General features: G+C 41.6%; 1 protein-coding gene across 2 annotated transcripts in view; it reads right to left on the reverse strand.

The window, feature by feature from the left end:
- The window catches only part of DENND6B (DENN domain containing 6B), a 269,667-nt gene that overhangs the window by 169,199 nt on the left and 81,635 nt on the right, over positions 1-18,833 (reverse strand). For both annotated transcript variants that reach the window (XM_078677849.1, XM_078677845.1), the window contains exon 5: positions 1,815-1,895. In XM_078677849.1, coding sequence (XP_078533975.1) covers positions 1,815-1,895 — 81 coding nt within the window. The remainder of the gene's footprint in view (positions 1-1,814; positions 1,896-18,833) is intronic.

Below are 18,833 nucleotides of genomic sequence, written 5' to 3' on the forward strand. Positions count from 1 at the left end.
TCCCCACCTCTGACCCCCACCTTGGGCGGGAGAACCGGCGGGAAAAACAAGTGAGGAAGAGAGTTGAGCCCACCTCTGCCAACTCCACCCCTCAGGTGGGGGAGGCGAGGTGAAGCACAACTCTTAGTCCACGCCAACTTGAAGAGGGGGGACTCAGCCAACCAGGGACAGTCTCACGCCCCCTCACACTGGAGGGTGGCATAATAGGGGGTGTACCCACCCCAGGGAGGGGACCCATTGGTTTCTGCCCTTTACCTACCTGTAACGCCCCTAAATCTAGTATTTAGGGGCACCCCCGAACCTTGCTTCGTCTGATCCAGACAAAAAACAAGAAGAAAAGTATAAGGACTGAACAGCTGTGCAGCAGCTAACAAGAGGAAGAGGCCCACTGACTTGAACCCAGAACCTACCGGCCTGTCTCCCCCTCGAACCTGCTCCTGTTAAATCCTGGTGTCTCCTGCAGCCAGCAAACTCAAAAACCCCAGAGGGCCTGTCTGCCTTTACTTCCAAAGACTGCTTCTCCTGTGAACACCAGATTTGTTCAACTGCAACCTCCGGCGTCAGCCGGAGACCACAAGTCCGCCCCACTCTGCACCCGCCATCCACGGCCCGAACTCGAGTGGGCAAACACTACGAGAAGGTCACCCAGGCGATCCTGAACCGAGATCCGGCAACCCCTGACCTGCCTCAAGCCTCCAGCAGACGCCTGCAGCCTGAATCCAGAAGGCCCCCTAACCACAATCAGGAGCTGGTAAGAAGATCTGACCCCAAAAGGCACCCCTTCACCAGGCGCCCCACGGGTTTATGTGCCCAAACCAACGCAGCCTAACCAACCCCCAACTTCCCAACTTACCTCTCGAGGTGGTGGTTGCACCGAGAAGTCCTTAGTCTCCCAGCCTGCAGTGCTTTTGCAAACCGGAGGTTCTCTATTGGAAACAGGGCATCAGACCTCGAAACAGCACCCTGCATCGGCCCGCCCTAGTGCCACTGAGGGTGTAACAAGAAAGTATCCTTGACCCTAGGGGAACCCTTGTTCTAACCCCAGAACCTCAACTCCAAAGACCGATTACTTACCTAAAAACCGATAACCATATTTTCCTCCATAGGATAACATTGAAACTTTGTATGAAAAAGCTTCTAAGTGTGGAGTTTTGAAACCTCAAGTAATTCTTTAAAATTGTATGATTTAACAGAAACACTTTTACTCACCTGTTTACAGGAAATTCCCCAGTGCTGCATCTAGGCATACAGCACGGAGTAAGAAAAGTAATCCAAAAGTAACTTACATGCCATTTTACTGAAAATCACATTCAAGTCTATGTACTGTATTTACAAGTGATTTCATTTCTCTGAAACAATACTGTAAGTCAAACCATAGTACATTTAGAATTGCAATTGAACTGTATTACAATCAGCACGTACTACTGTAAAGTATTTATTGCTTACCTGTGCCAGGCTTGCTTGGTTCTAAAAATAAAATAACTAAAAGAATATGTTTTTACAAAAACAATTGGTCTGAAGTTCAGTCTTTGAGTGTGTGAATTCATTTGCTGACTGAGTGTGTACAACAAATACTTAACACGGTCCTCTGATACTGCCTTACTGATCGACCACAATACCACAAATAGAGAGTAAGGTTCTATCTAGTTTTACCTCTGCCTACCTTTGGGGTTCCACTGAACTCTGTGCACACTATACCTCACTTTGGTATAGTATATACAGAGCCAGCTTCCTACAGTACCATGATAAAAAAGCACCATATTGGAGAAAGTGTGTGACATAGATCAAAGTTCCAAGTCAAGAGAGAATCCCACCTTTTGGAAGTATCCTCTCTTTACTGAGCTGTCCTTGACTTGCCGGAAATACACATAGCCAAAAAAATGTGCGGTCTCCCTCTGTAAACAAAAAAAAACCTGATAAAAAAACCATCACCATAAAAGTTTTACATTGTCACTTGAGATTATTAAGATTACAATGAAAAGTTCCCAAAAAATCCAATACACAAATATACAAGATCCCAGGATATTGTAATCGGTAGTTTACAGTAGGATTTAATTATACCTCCAAAACAGAGTCCTTTGCAAAGTCCATGATTGTCGCAATTTAAAAAAAAATATACCACCTTGTGAATCAGATATCTACTAATTGTCTACATGCCCACCTGTCTCTGAACAATTGATTCCCTGTAAGTCTGCATTAGGTCATAGGAGACAGCTTACCACAGTTTCAGAAATAGACACTATAGAGTTCCCATCCCCTACCATAATACAATATTGACATTGCTGCCTTTGCACAAAAGTGGGAGCTACCATGAAGGGCACAAAGTCAACAATTATTTAGGAGATGTTGCTCATCAAGACAAATAGTTATGCATCACAGGCAAATAACCTTTTTGGAACTAATGATTATACAATCTTCTTCACTTCTAAAAGCAATTAACACAGACCGTGAATAAGGAGGGAGCTCCACTTTGGGCTACCTTAAAGAACAACTGCCATGTCAGCTCTCAGAAGCCTTTACTGCAAGTTAACATTTTGTTTCTTTCACATTATATTTATACTTATTTAGCAGGGATATTGTGTGGACACTCAGCCGTTCAGAGTGTATTATGCACTGCAGATATAACTACTTGTAACAAAAACACATGCTGACACAAGATCATTATCCAAAAGTACACGGATGGAATACTACATATAATTTGTCCCTCAAAGGCCATCCTTTGTATGATTGTTTTCAGTAATTAGCCAAGGCAATAGACGGTGATCCGGCTAACCCCCTCCAGATATACACAAAAGTACACCGAAGGAAGTCATTTAGGATGTAATCCATTTCAGAGAGCTTTCTGAACCCAGTCGATGGCATAAGTACCTTCCATCATCATTAGTAATAGTAAATTTCTTTATTTTGGCAACAAGTGCCATAAAGTTATAGACAGGCGATACATTACAACAGAAATTTTTTAAAAATCATTCTCGGGAGAAAATTAATAAGATTCCATTTTTAAAACAAACATCATTACAAATATGTATGTATTCTATATATTAACATTGTTCATACTGGGACAGTGTTAAGTGGCTCCCATTTTTATTAATCAAATATAGCATCTAAAAAATACAAGTAGAAAGTGCTAGCGCAGGATATAGGGACCAAAGAGTGAAAACAAAAGTGCTACTCATTGTGGAGATATTCAGGGAATAAAGTCCTATGGCTTTAAGCCTGGTCAATACAAAGTTTCGCCTTACCTTCCACATCCTGCCTATGAATATTGCAACAGTGCAGACATATAAGGGACTGGAGTCAGATCTCAATATTCAAAAGGCCACCTCGTGTTGGCAAGTACCCAGTTACCTACATACTGGCTTGATCCATGTGGATCGAAAGTGGGTATAAATACGCCCCACAGGCGAATAAACCGTGTGCCACAGTATAAATTGTGGTTTTACAGATGGGGCATAGCGAGATGTATATGATGGTGCAAAACATATGGCTGTGAATCTTCTGAGGGGCAATGAACCGACCCTAAATTGAAGGTAGAGCTTCTTATCCATAGGATCTGTAATACTATCAAAATCACAGGTCCCATGTCATCATTATCTTTTTTTGGGTTCTCAGGCAACTGGGTTATCAGATATGAACCTATAACTCATTTATGCTCTTAATGAAAGAAGACTCAAAGCTTATTTTATTTGCATACAAATAGTTTTCATTCTCAAAAAGAGAAATATACTGTTGTAAACATGATCATTCTTAAATAGAAAGAGTTTCTGAGTAACACAATCCAAGACTGCGCTACAACCCTCACACACCAGTAACTGATGCAGTTAATCCTGCAATTTCAGTTAACAAAGGAGGCCCACAGTAATTCCTTCTTAAAGTTCCACTGCTCCTCAAAAGTCCGTAAAACCACATTTAATCAATGATTCTTTTCATTTTCTTTAACTATATATATTTAATATAGAGACCATACTTTCAGTGGACAAGGAACACCACCTAGGTTGACAGCTGTACTCCTGAATTGTGGCGATCATACAGGAACAACACTCAAGGCGGGAACAACAAGGGTGGAGATCTAAACTAAACTAAACTCAACAGCCACAATAGACAAGGAGCTAGCATGGAGGCAGAAACTGTAGAGAGCTGAGGTTTCTCACTCTTTTTCTTATGTGGATGGCATTCAGATTGTGGCATCTTTGTCATCTAATAAAAATTACAGGGCTAATGCCTTGAATAGCTGTCTCATAAAAGTGGTCGTCTGGATGAATAGTAATTTCCTTAAACTCAGATTCTAATGGTGGGCAACCAAACCCACCATTGGGGGTCTCATTTGTGGCCAGATGCTCTAGGTGTAGCTCCAAACCCAGTCCATGTTGTTAAAAATCTTGGTTTCTGGCTGGATAACAATCGCTCAATGTTTTGGAGTGTTAAGATGGCTAACGAAAATCCTTGGCTGCCTCCCTGCGTCATCCCAGAGAACAGTGATCTAAGCATTAATTATTTCCAGATTGGATTACGGAAATATCCTCTTCTTAAGGGTCACTAAGGAATCACGGAGGCACCTTCAGATAGTCCAGAACACAGCAGCAAGACTATTACTTTGCCCCCTTCAAACATACCATCTACTGCTAAACTCTTGCAGGATCTCCACTGGCTTCCAATTGAGAAAAAATACATTTTAAAACCTTGTGCTACATGTACAAACTCTTGGCAAACTCTGGTCCCCAATATCTAAGATCTCTGGTGCAGAACTAAGAGCCAAACCACACCCTGCATTTCTGCTACACAAATCTTTCAACAGTCTTAAGAGTGAGGAGGGCCCGTCAAGGGGGACAATCTTTTTTATACCCGGGTCCTAAGCTGTGTAACGCTCTGCTAGTCTCCCTGAGATCATTCATGCCAATCATTCTCTGTTTTTTGAAAGTTGGTAAAAACCTACCTTTTTTTTTTAGATATGCTTGGAACTAGTTTCTCAGATAGATATACCTTACAGTACTTAGTGCTGGGAAACCCTAATCAGGTTAGCCACACACTCTACAAAACTTTAATAATAATAATAATAATAATAATAATAATATTAATGGAGGAATACAGGAAATAAGGAAAAACAAGGAGCACACTTACCAGAAAGCAAGTAACAAACCACACAAGGAGACTGGAATCTAAGGCAGCAGAGAAAAGAATGTAGCAAACTACAAATTGGAACTAAGGTAAAAGGAGAGAAAGGGAGGGATGGGGAAAAGGGTGACTTCAGAAAGAGTGAATGTTTAAGGATCCAGGATGGACTAAAATAGTGCTAGCTCAGGAATTAGAGTCAAGGGACCACTGTAGGCAGTGCTAGTTCAAGGATAAGCTAGGACTCAGAAATCTTCTGGAAACAAGAACTAGCAAAAGCTCAGAAACTCGAAAAACAAGGGGCCGGTCAAACACACACTGATACAATGACCAACGCTAGATTGAAGGAAACTGATCACATGCTTCAGGAATGAGCAGGCTAGCATCAGCCAGCCAAAGGTATGCTGAATTACTCAACCTATTGTAAGCCTGCAGGAGTGGAGACGAAGAAGTGTACAGGAAATTCTAAGCATAGGCACTTTTAGTTAAAAAAGCACACGGGCTTCCACAAAGCCCTGCTAGAATGTAATAGAAATCCATATCTATGGATGCAGTGGAAGGTCCGGATGTTTATTTGAAAACTGGAATGTAGTGGGCACAAGAGCACATTGAGAAAATTGGAACAATATCACTACTATTGTGCTGGCTCAAAATAATTGTTCTATCAAGAAGGACCACCATCCCATAGCAGTTTTCACACTTATGTACATATACTTCCATTACTATGCCTTTTATCTGTTGCGCCATGAGCCTAAGGTATAAGAAAGGCAAAAGAAATGGTTTGTTAGCGATTTCATATACAAAGGGGTAGGGGGGCCGTGCAGCCCCTCTCCCAGGCCAATTTCAGCCCTTGGGGTCCTATCCCCCGGCCTTATAAAAATGAAGACATGACAGGAAATGTGAGGTCATAAGCAGTACACTGACATTAAGTTATAGCTCGCTCAGGCAACTAGAACTGCTGAATTTCTATGGTTTGTAAAATCTGAGCCTAACTATAAAGTCCCTATAACCTTTGTTTTTTTCCAGTGAATTTCTAAGGTTTTTTTAATTATATATTGTCCTTGTAATCTTTTTTCCAGTGAATTTCTAGTTTTTTTAATGCTATTTTCTAACTATAACCTGTTTTTTAAACTATAAATTGTACTACAATTTCACCTATAAATTCGATTTCAATCTACATTTTTACTAGTTCATAAATACATTTTATTCACTCATTTATTCTTATGTATTTCAAATGTAACAATGAAATAAATCAAGATAAGGTAACTTATGAAGTCTTTCTATAAAGCAACCACACAGATGATGGACGGAGCGCTGAAACATTTCTGACACTCTTCCCCAGTCACAGATCTGGGTTGAATCCATCATCGTTCTTTATCTCATTTCGCCACCTCAATTCAGACCCAGCTATATACAAATCAGTCTTGATACTGTGCCTCATGGGAACAGTCCAGCCTGATCTGCCAAGCCAGGTCTTCCCTGAACCGGAAACAAGCATCTTGGGACCGGTTTCGGGGTAACACCCTTCTTCAGCCAGGCTAGCTTGAATCCAGTGCCAATATGAGCAAGGGACCCACGTCTGGGTACACCCTGCCCACTTAGGGCGAACAAAGCAAACACAAGGAGATGATGGACGGAGCACTGAAACTTTTCAGACACTCACCCCCTGTCGCAGATCTGGGTTGAATCCATCATCTTTCTCTAGCTCATTTCGCCACCTCAGTTCAGACCCAACTATATGCAAATCAGTCTTGACCCCCGTCTGGGCATATCCTGCCAACTTAGGGCGAACAAAGCAAACAGAAGGAAATGATGGAAGGAGCGCTGAAACTTTTCAGTCACAAATTTGGGTTGAATCCATCATCGTTCTTTATCTCATTTCGCCAACTCAGTTCCGACCCAGGAGGTGAAGTGAGCCAAAGAACGATTATGGATTCAACCCAGATCTGTGACTGGGGGAAGAGTGTCTGAAAAGTTTCAGCGCTCCATCCATCATATCCTTTTTTTTGTCTTTCTATAAATGCAATTCATCAAGTTTTTCTCTTTTTTATTCCTTTGATGGATCTGCAGAATTACTGCAAATTCGAGAAGGGAGTCCATACGAGTACTCTTTTGTTACTAGTAACAGTGACAAAAATCGCAGTGGATCCGCTCGTAGGATAAAATGTAAAAGAAAAAATATATATTATATACACACTGCACACATTTTAACATTTACATCAAAGAAACCATATCCATGCATTTATACTTGTAAGCCTATCTAAAACATACTTATTTAAGACTTCGAATCCGCCGATCTGCAGCAATGCCACCGCAATTCAAGGAACACACCCAAACCTCAACTTCTCACTGGAAACAGTAAGTCTCCACCAATGGACATTTCAAACCACACCCTAAATCAGTTATCTGGGGTTCACATCCCTCTGGAGAGACTGAAAACCACAGTTTAATCCTTTTTTTGGCTTTCCTTTAACAGTACAGAGTTTTAATGTCAGGATGTCTACTGCTGAAGATGGAAGAGAAGGGGGGGAAGAACAGGACGAAGAAGATGACTCACTACCTTCAAAGTAGTGGAAATATTTCTCCAGCCCTTCAAGAGAAAAGAAAGTTGTTGCAAAATTTATCAAATGCAATATAGGCAGCAAAAAACTGTTGAGTCACGGGGGAAACGTATTCACATGGCACATTCTAAATGTTGAAACATCTGAAAGCCACACACACAAGGATGTATAACAGGATGATGAGAGTGAGGAAAGGTGGTGCCTCATCATCTGCAGGTGGTCCTTCTGTGGGGCCCTTACCACCCTACCAGATGATTATCATCCCCGCTGTTTCACCAAAACTGCAAGACACAGTGACTCATTGTGGCAAATGGCATATGCCGGTTGCACTAAAAATGTCATATGTTGCCCAGTTTAAGGATACTGTCAACAAGCAGAATTATTATTTTTCACCTCAATGTTCCAAATTCCATTCCTCTTTAAACAAAAGAAGATATCTGAAAAGTAAATATAGAACACATTTAGCTTTACATTACATACTCTAAGCAAGTGGGTAGCTTCATAAGTGGTTGTGTGCGCTGTATAGTGGTGACATCACCAATTATGGTGGAAGACACCAACAGAAAAGGAGGGCGGGCTGGAGATGTGTGGCTGCGAATTCCAAAGAAGACGTTGTTCGTGGAGGGAGGGAGATAGTGAGAGAGAAGGCGAGAGAGAGAGAAACAAAAGGACGTTATCTCAGAGAGCATATTTCTGTGTTTGTTTACAAGGCCCAACAGAACACCCGACTCCAAGAAGAATTGGACCAATACGGGGGTTATAATCTCCTTTGGGAAGAGAGCAAAAGAAAACTTAAGAGACTGGTTACTAGCTATTGTACATAAGAATGTCCAATTGGGGTCTGAATTTTTGTTTATCTCCATAACTTATCAAAATAAAAAACCTGGAGTATACCCATCAACCAAGGTTGTGGTCTTCATTAATCTCTTTACAAGCCTACATGGATAAATAGGTTAAAATAAAGGGCACCATTTTAAAAATAGAACAGACAAAAAAACAGGATAGCCGCTTCTTTGGATGAAGAGAGGATATTCTTCATTAATAAAATGCCATTAAGCATGGCATCACAGAATCCTTAGGAGAAAGCAAGATTGCTCTCAAACCGGCATTCCACATTGAAATAGGATTTTCTTGGTCCCAACTCCAGGAAAAGATGCTGGGCTTTTTGGGTATAGTAAGAAAATACATTATTTGAGAAATCGGAGGAACGACGTCAAACAAACAAATATTACATAATATAGGTTACATGCACAGTACGTAGTCAAACAAAGATCTTCTATTACACCTTAAGGCTAGTCTCACAAACTGTATAAAAGAAAATTACTTTATTCCCAACAGTAACAACCTAGCTTAACAACAAAATAGGGAAGACCAGGATAGCCGAAAGTCTAGTTAATGATATATAAAGCCAAACATGAATTACATAAATGCAGCAAACATGAATTACACAGAAATTACTATTAGACAGATGGTGAAAACAAAAGCTTCGCGGAATAAAAGATGGAGGCAACCATTTCAGAACAATATAATATGGTCTTTATAATAAGTGTTTATTAACGGAGCTCATTAAAGTCTACAGGTAGTGAAAAAGTAATTTTGGTGGATCGGGGCTCAATGGGGATGGCCCTGCAGTTGGAGATTCGGCACTTGCCATGCAAAATAGGGAGGAACCACATTATTTATTTTACGATGGTGGTGGATGTTATGCTTTCTTCTCTTTATTTTCTATGTGATGTGTTATTTCCTAGGTCTGCTTCTACTCCCCTCGAGCAATAGCCTCAAGGATTTTTGTGTCTGACACTATCAGACCGAATGTTTCTCCAAAAGACCGCCTCTACATTAATTACGGTAAACACTTCACTTGTCAAGGGCTCATCTTTTACCAGTCACCTTTGGCCAGGAGGTTGATACTGGAGAACTGCTGGTGACATCAAAAAGACAAGCCTGCCTCAGCTTCATGTCTGTACTAGCTCAATATTTATTACACAGCAGGTTAAAAAAATACAAATAAAGAGGAAAACAAATGCATGTTTACTTGAATATATGAAGTCAAAGAACCCCAGCTCCATCTTATCAAATTCACACTTCTTTGCATTTAGTGCGAGGCCTATTTTATAAAAGCTTCCAGAAAACAGTAATATACCTCGATTGTTTATCTAAGTCAAGTTGATAGGGATACTTAGGATGTAGGCCCTAATATTCCTTCAATTATGGCATGCTCCCACAGACTAAATAAGTAGCCTTCACTTTATTTTTAAGTAGATTATTTTCACTCTTCTATGGTTTGGTGCCACGGGAGGAAGTTTCATTGTTGAGCAATGTTACTTGTAAGCTATTTAACTTTGTCAGAACTTGAAATAATTTGGGGAACTTTTTAGAATTAAATGTTCTTCTGTTAACTTCAATGTTCAGACCCATAACTTTCACTCAGACGTCTCACAAGAGACATGCAGCTGGTATTTCTCCTTTCTGTGAATGTATTTCTTGTCATGTATTTTCCCGTTATTTTTTCCTGACACTGGTCTGGATTAATGACTCGGTGGTGGGCTCCCCATTGAAAAACGTTCATGCTGCATGGTTGAAGTGTTGCTTGTTGAATCATCTTCAAATACACACATTTTATTGCAAATTGCTGCGCTTTCCAGTACAAAGTGGATACATGCAGCCCCATTTGTAATTGTCTGGGTGTGTTTTTAATCTTACTTCTACAAGTTGATGCGTTCATCCTCTTCCATCGTACATAGGATGTCTGCAACTCTTATTTCTGGTAAAACAGGTTGTTTCTTCTAATTCGTGCTCTTTCACTTGTCTTGCAAATTGTACACTTTTCAGCTGTCTCGTCCATACTTCATATTTTCTTGAGGCTTCCCTTAGGCAACTGTGGGCCTGCGTGCAGAAGCAAAGTGGTTGTTTTTCCCCAAATGTTTACCTAAAGACTTGATTTACAGAATGGGAAAATGTTAGTCTCCATTTACAGCATATCTTGTCCTCTAGACATTCTTCTTGAGGCATCTGTGTTTTCCTTTTTTTTCGTGCATCTGACAGACTTGTTCTATTCTTTACTTCCGGTTTCTATACCTACTGCGTGTGTCTCTGCTTGTAATTCTGTTCTTGCCATTTACTGAATCTTAGCTAACTCTAAAAGGTTCTTTTAATAATTTGGGGACAGATGTACAGCGCCATTTAGCGATGGCAAGCTCCGAAATTCGGCACATCACAGGAATTGTGACTGTAAAACAGCTGTTTAGTATGTATTAACCCATTTCACGCGTCAGAAAGAAAATTTCTGGCATGCACAATAGTGGGTTACCGACCCAGTATGGCGGATAAACGTTTGTGATGACAATTGCACGGATTCTTACTTATTCATAGATTTTCTTTTTTCCGACTTGGTTGTGAGTATTACTGTATTTACTAGTTGCCCAACTTCAATATATTGGTGAATGTTGTTTCGGTTTAGTTTCCCTGCTTGCTTGACGTCAAAAATCAGTATTGTTCCTATTAACTGCAGCCGATTTTCAAACAGGTAATCTCAACTTTGCAATTGCTTTGTGAACAAGCATTGGCATAGCCAATAGGTCTCTCTTTTGGGACCTTACAAGTATTTAGTTATGCAGCACAATATCCTTGGTGCAACAATATCAACCGTTGCATGGCTAAACACTTGTAAGGTCCCAAAGGTGAGACCTATTGGCTATGCCAATGCTTGCTTTTTGGGGGGGTTGGGAGAGACTATTCACACCATCATCTTCAAAGGATATCGCCAATCCCCAATATTGAAGGTGGGTTTCATTAGGGAGCTCTGTGCGCCTGACTTCCCTCGGAGCGCCCGCTGTCCTGTGACCACCATCACAAGTCTCGGATCATATGCTTGTCAGGCTGACAGGCTACATTCATTCCCAGGACGTGTCCTGAAACCCAAAGCACGGTCCTCTGTTCTGCATACCGACGGGGGGACGATACCGACGGGGGATGGGCAGTGGGCAAAAGTGAAACCGATCGCGGTAAGGGATGCAGAGAAAGCGAAAGCAGGGAAAAACGGATACACACAGCGTTTCCCTTGCGGGAGCGAGCAGGGACACCATCTGTTTGCAAGTTAATTACAAACAGATGTCGCTAAAGCTTGCTCCCGCAAGGGAATCGCCAAACGTGCACATGTTGCCATCGAGAGCAACGTAAAGCGTGCACGTTTTTGGACTAAAAAGCTAATCGATTCCAAGAGGTCTCCTCCTATGCAGCACAAGCGCGCTGCATAGGCAAGACCTAAAATGAGCTGTTTAGAGTTTTACTCAAAATGGCTGCTTTGCTCTCTTTTCCTGGTACATGCATCTGTGCCCTCATTTCTATTGTCCACATGGCAAAGATTTAGTCCTACTGTTTCCTTATGTGTGTTTCATGTTATGCCCACCTCTTGCTTAATTGGGCTTTTCTGCAAATTCCATTTTCTCTTTCAACCATCGAATGCAGCAGCGCTGTTTGCCCTTGCACTATGTGTGTATTTGCCACTCTACAACCGTGTTAGAATTGTAGATCTGGATTTCAGCTTTAAAACATCAATTCAGCTTCCGTGATTTTATAACGGACAGAAAATCTCCTCAAAAACGTACAATCTAACCTATGACAGCGTAGCAATTTAAGTGTAGAACCGCAAGTGAGGACAAAACACAGGACATTACACCATATGTGATCCAGGGCAAATGGAGAGATCAGTAGCATTTCCTCCAAGTATGCTACATGTGTTAAAAAAAGGCCTCAGGGCGATGTGAAGTCATGGGAAGATGTCCCAGGAGACGACCAAGAACAAAGGAAGCCAAAATAAGCTAGGTGGAAACCACAGGGACCACTGCATCATATAAATCTAAGAATATAAAAAGGGCAACTGCTTCCTTTCAAAGCCAGCTAGAGATAATAGCTTTGAACTTAAAAGATACAGTAGAGCTGTGTTGCTGCCTACAGGATGTGGACAATTCGAGTAATGCAGCCTGAATGGTTCAAATCGATTAGTGCTATTTGTCAAGGCGGCTCGTTGCAGTTTGAATGCTCCACAACCACCAAGCATTGCTGTGAGCTCCAAGATTAAGGAAGTTCCAAAAACTTCAACAACCAAGTAGCTGATCTCATTCAATCTGGGGAGGACGTAAGCACTTACCAGGTTTGAGTCAAACTGTTGAAGATTTCTTCCGCTACAGAACTACACACAATGTTCACAGGTTGGCAAATGATCTATGTACGCTCAAGAATGTTAAGTGAAATGACTAACCTAAGGCATTCATTGTGAAAATCATACCCCCAGAATAGAAAGATTTTAAGCCCCCTTTGGGAAAAAAAAGCTTTTCTCTGCTGCCTTATTGTCTTTTGCTTGCTATACTAAATAGCCTCCTTTCTTTTGTCCTGTTTTTGTAGTCTGCAGAGTTACAATTCTGATTTTCTTTCATGCTAGTCTTGTTTACCTAAAGCAATCTTTTATTTGTTGCTCTTTTTGTAATTGTGCACTTTTCTTTCCTCACCGGTGTTTAACTACATTCCTTTTTGTGTGGGGGCTAGCACGAGGATTCCAGGCTGCAATCTTGTCTCGATTCATTGCTTTCTCTGACATGTACTCTTAAGTATTGCTCGTTTCTCAGAAATCTCCCCTGAATCAAGTATCCCAGGTTAAAGCATCTCAAATGTGTAATTCACCATAATTCTATGAAAAAGAAGTCGGTTATAAGAAATGAAATAATGGCAAGTTGAATATGATGAATTCATGAAATGTGAATGAATGGGAAATTAAAGTGTTAAAACATCAATCAAAACACCTAAATGTATTTAAAATTCACTGAAAAAAACCTATGGTTAAAGTAACGTTATAGAGGTAGGTTAAATGTTCAGTAACAAATTAAAGTTTTGAACTCTAAAAATCACAGATATCTCCCAGTTCTAGTTATCTCAGGTTATTATAACTTGTGTCCTATGGTAACAATAACTCGCACCCCAGCCAAGCGCAATTTCCTCATCAATAATTTCATTGCAAATGTTGCTGTGACGTTATCAAGGATGTCACAGAAGATGTCATGAGTGATGTAATATGTGGGATAATTAGCAATGCATGGTGAGGGTGCGAGCCATAGTTACCCTAGGATATGAGTTATAGTTACAGCCCCTCCCCTTTCTTTAAGCATTTTACGTCCGCAAGATCTTCGAGAGACAAGGCTAACCATTGCAGGATTTTATGGGAAAGGTGGTGTAAGAAATAAAGCAGACTTGGTGTTATAGTTGCATGCGTGCTGTTGTATCTTCAGTAGGTTTTCAACGAAAAATAGGTTTTTGGCAAAGCACTTTTCTGTGGCGTGAGGAATAGTTGCATCTAGCAGGGTTCAATATAAGACTAGTCTTGAAAAGTGTTACTCTTCTGTTAATCTTCATTGATGATGTTGGTGTAATACTTTGCGTTGGGTGATGTAGTGAGCGTCTGCGTGTTGCCCAAAGGGACTTTAGTATCATGAGGTCATATGTTTTGCTGTTCTTACATTTTCTTTCCAGTATATAAATGGATCATTTGGTGTCCGCAAGGTCTTTTGAGTACCACAGTGACGAAGGCTTTGGCTTGCACTTGCATGTTTTAATTGGGGCTACATAGGAGTTTTAAAAAAGTGTATACGTTGTATGGGAGGTTGATGATGTCCAACATAGAGTTGATAGGATGAGCTGTGCTCAAGCAGTAGGCTGTCTTTTGAAAAGTCTTTGAAGGATCTCAGGTTTGGTCTACTCTTTTGTGTTAACCGTAGCTTGTTGGTGACACTGAATAGGGAGATACAGATGGCAAAGTGGTTTGTCCAGGCCAGGGCGATGGGTGGTTTGCAATGGATTTTTGGAGCTGCGGAGAAAATAAAGTCCAAGATGTGGTCTTTGGAGTGTATTGGTTTTGTGAGACAATGTGCCAAGTTGAGTGTGTTGATGAGACTCAAGTCACACAAGAGAGTGGAATGAGCATGTTGGATGTATGTGGTGGCGAAAAGGTCAAAAAATGTATCATTAAAGTGCTTGTTCTGACCTGGTGCATGTAGATGGGATGTAGAGTAGCGGTATGGGTTGCAAAGGGTGGGAAATTCCCATGTCTGCAGTTCCTTCGTTGTGAGTGGTTCTGGTTTGCCTAGTTTGCAGCACAAGGAGGACTTCCGTATGACATCGAGGATGCCTCTCCATATGGATGCTGTAGCTTGTTGGAAAAAGAACGTCTAGGATGTGTGGCGTTGTGGGGGTAAGGCATGTTTCTGTGATGAAGAGGGTGTCAAGCTTGTGATAGCTTATGAGGGCTTATGAGGGCTGCGATACCTGGGGTGTGGTTGCTGCAGAGCGAGCGTTAATGAGCATAAGTTGGAATGTTTTTTCAGTCATTTGAGGGTGTGAGGCAGCTTAGTGGGATGTTTACGAGGTCGGGTCTAAGTGATGTGCAGAAGCAATATGAGTGTTTAAGTCATCCAGTTAAGGATGTGATTGTGGGGATTGGCAGTATGGAGTGCTGGGTGAGGCACATGATTTTATCTTACCTTAAAGTCCCAGTGGAACAGGCGTTCTGTCCCATGGTACCTCCTGACCCTAACAAGTCCCTAACAAGTGATAACCTGGCTTGTGTCCGCCCTTTGCTGGGGATGCCAGAGTGATGGGGTGCCCTGAAGAGTTGACTGAGAGAAAGTAATGTCACTTCATGTGCAGATGGATGATGGGGAAATACAGTGATGTCACTTTCTGTGATCTCCTCTTGCCAGGCTTCGTCTTTTAAAGATGGTTTGGCGGGAAATAAGAAATATCACTTCCTGTGCATGTAAATGATGGGAAATAAATTCCTCGAGAGCTTCTTCTTTCAAAGATGTAAAAGCATACCCTTGCTCGGTGTAGAAAATGGGCAAGGGGCTAAATGTAAATATTAAACAAAAAGGGTGAGAGGATTGAACCGTGTGGCCCCTCAAAGTCGAAGTTGTACAAGTTCAAAGATAACAGACAGGATCACTGACCATTTGCGAGTTCCCTGAAATTAAATATGTTATCCTCTTCAGGAACATACCAGTAATAGTCACTGCTTCCAGGTTCTTCGCTACAAGTGAAATAATTCATTAAAAAAAAAAATTTACAATAAATTATTTACAATATTACTACCTTGAGGGAGAATGAAAAGGAAAATAATAAATATTTGTGCCAGAAATATTACAGATCAAAATAATTATTTATCAAAAAGTCATGTTCAATAAAAATCATATACAGGTAGCATTAGTTCATTTCTTTTGCCATTTGCCCCTATTCTCAACGGCATTTTAATTATTGTGTGTTGAGCTCCAAGGTTTAAGCAGGATGTTGCGGTCAGTGGTATCAAATGCAGCCAACAAGTCTTCTTCTCCTTTATCAATGAGCTTACGATGATCAACAAAGGCCGACAGCACCATCAGTTCGGTGCTGTGACCAGGACAAAAGCCCACTCTGTTGCCTGTCCATTTTATCGTTAGATTCTGCAAAGTCCTGAATCCGACACAGGGGCACATTTTTCAGATGTTTGCCCATGTAAGGAAGCAATGAGAGAGGTCAAAGATTGTTCATGTAATAAATCCCCATGGTAGGCTTCTTTAGGAGAGGTCTCAGTACTGCCTTCTAGTGGTCTTGAAACATGTGACGCTTTAATGAGCAGTTAAGGCAGGAGATTGCCACTTGTGGCTCAGACTAGTGGCTTTTGATGTAGTGGTTGAACAAGATCATTTTGGGAACATGCAGGGCGGTGGTTAGTTATGACGTGCAAGAGTTCCTCTGGTATTATTTTTGTGAAGGAGTCTAAACAGCTCATTGTCTGCAAAACAGATTTAAATGGTGAAGTGGGCAGAGGAAATGGATCCGTAATGATCGAGTCCTCTCTCCCCAAATTGCTCTACGCCCTACAAAACACATACTACCCGGTGCCAAAGGCGACGTGCACAAAGGTAGGGAGCGACCTGAGGGCTTAACTGTGGGATGGCAATCACCCTAGGATACTGATCAAGATCCTTTAATGCAATGCCTACAATCTGGGGATTGCTCTCAAGGACGTTAGGGCTTTTTACTGGACGTACCATATGGTGGCCATCAATGAATGGTCTTCTGCACCACAGGACCACTCCACTTACAGGCTAGAGCGAGAACAGTTCTCTAACCGGTCGTACGTGCACTACTTATATGCTTGGAAGGGTATTCTGACGCTGCTACCGGCAACACAGGTCGCAATGGAGGCCTGGAGGAAAGCCACTAGATGCACAGGCCTGGCAGGTTAGATAAAAACATGCAACATCATCCCGGGAAGGGGCGTGGCTGTGCAAAATTAGAAATTTTAAGGGGTATGGATCCTGGGACAGGCTGGGAATCTCTCGGATGGAGGATCTCCTGGAAGACGGTGGTTTGAAGCACTTTTTGTCCCTTCAAAGGGAATACCACGAGTTAGAAACAGTAAATAAAGTATGCACAATTATGCCACGCTTGGCAGGCGGAGGGTATGGGGGTGTTGGATATGCCAAAATATGGCCTCCTTGAGGGCAGACTCCTTCTAGAACAGTTGGAATCGAAGGCTACCTCCCACAACTGCAAAACACGTAACAATAACATGGCGGACAAACAGGCTACGTTGAGAGCTAAATGGGGGGAGGACTTGGGAGGAGCTCGAAGACAGGGATTGGGAGGCAGCCCTGATGTACCCGGAGGTTTCCCCAAATTCCCAGCTGCGCTCGATACAACTAAAAATTTTGCATCAAATTTCTTAGATTAGGGATTGCCTATACTGCATGGGAAGGATGGCATCCCAAGACTGTCTGCGTTGTGGGGTAACAAAAGGTACATTTGCCCACAAAATCTGGAGCTGCCCAGCCATTCAGGTTTACTGGTCACAGGTGGTGGGGGGCTCAGCATGGTGATGGGGGAAATACATCCCTCTTGAGCCTAAATACTTTCTATTAGGGGTCCTGGGGGATGTAGATGTCTCCAGAGAGAAGCTCCTCTTTCGTAAACTGGGGTTTGTGGTGGCCAAGCTTGACATAGCGCGCCACAGGGGTGCCCCTGCAGTCCCGACCTTGGGGGAATGGAAGACAAGGATAGACCTCTACATGGCGGCTGAAAAGGTTACCTATAGGAGTAGAGGTTGCCCACGCAACTTTTTCAAGGTTTGGAGGAATTGGTTGAAATACTATAACATACAGTTTCCTACATAAGTGGTGGGCCCTTTTACCTGCTTTGAAATCCTATTATGTACTGTGTTGTCGTCCTACCAATCAATGTATCTTATCCTACTGAAAAAAGGCATTGCTGCCATACGCTTGCTCTGCGTGGAAGGCTGCCTGTGTACACTCGTCTCCTCTTTGTGTATTTGTTTTGGGTGCGAGATTGAGCCCCTATTGCTGTTTGTTATGCGCAAACTGAAAAACAAAATAAAGTTGTTTTTTAAAGTAATGATTGTGTTGGATAGTTGAAATGTTTTTCTCTCAGAAAAAAAGGACAACATTGTAGCAAAGATCTTCTCATTACAGTATTTCAAACTGTATGGCTGCTGGGTGGGAAATTCAGAGGCAACGTGAAAGAGTTCTTATAAATGTTAGTGGACCTACGAATCCTTTAAGAGAATATTTTCTCCGATTTAATTTTTGCTTTATGTGAGAGCATTATATAGTGGTTCGCCACCTTATCTGAAGTGAAGTAGTCTCTTCACCATTCCTCTCTGCTCTCTTAAATACTATGGTTGTTTTTTTAGCTCACCTAAAAACCAAGAATCATTTCAATGTTGCATATGGTGTAGATTTTTGTAAGTGGATGGGCAATCTTTTCATCTAGGGCAGTAAGGATTGAGGAGCTGAAATGGCAAAATAGACAGCGAGGACTGGAATCCATATGCCTGGTTTAACCTGTATTTGTTAATTCTGCAGGAACTTGGTCTATTCCAGTTGCGCCTGCTGGACATATCTGAGGGTTTACAACTACCAATTGATTTTTTATAATTTTATCTGAAATACAATTGCTAAGAGGTGAGACCAGATTAGATTTGCGGTTTTGTGCACTGTAATGAAATTTGCCAAAAATAGCACGCAACACAAGGCATGCAATGTGAGTAGGCTCAGAGTTTATTAATTTGAGATTTAGTAACGTCTGAATTTGTGAGATTTTTGTAAGGAGGTCTCGAAG

The sequence above is a fragment of the Lissotriton helveticus genome, chromosome 1_1, assembly GCF_964261635.1.
Source record: "Lissotriton helveticus chromosome 1_1, aLisHel1.1, whole genome shotgun sequence".
Lineage (NCBI taxonomy): Eukaryota > Metazoa > Chordata > Amphibia > Caudata > Salamandridae > Lissotriton > Lissotriton helveticus.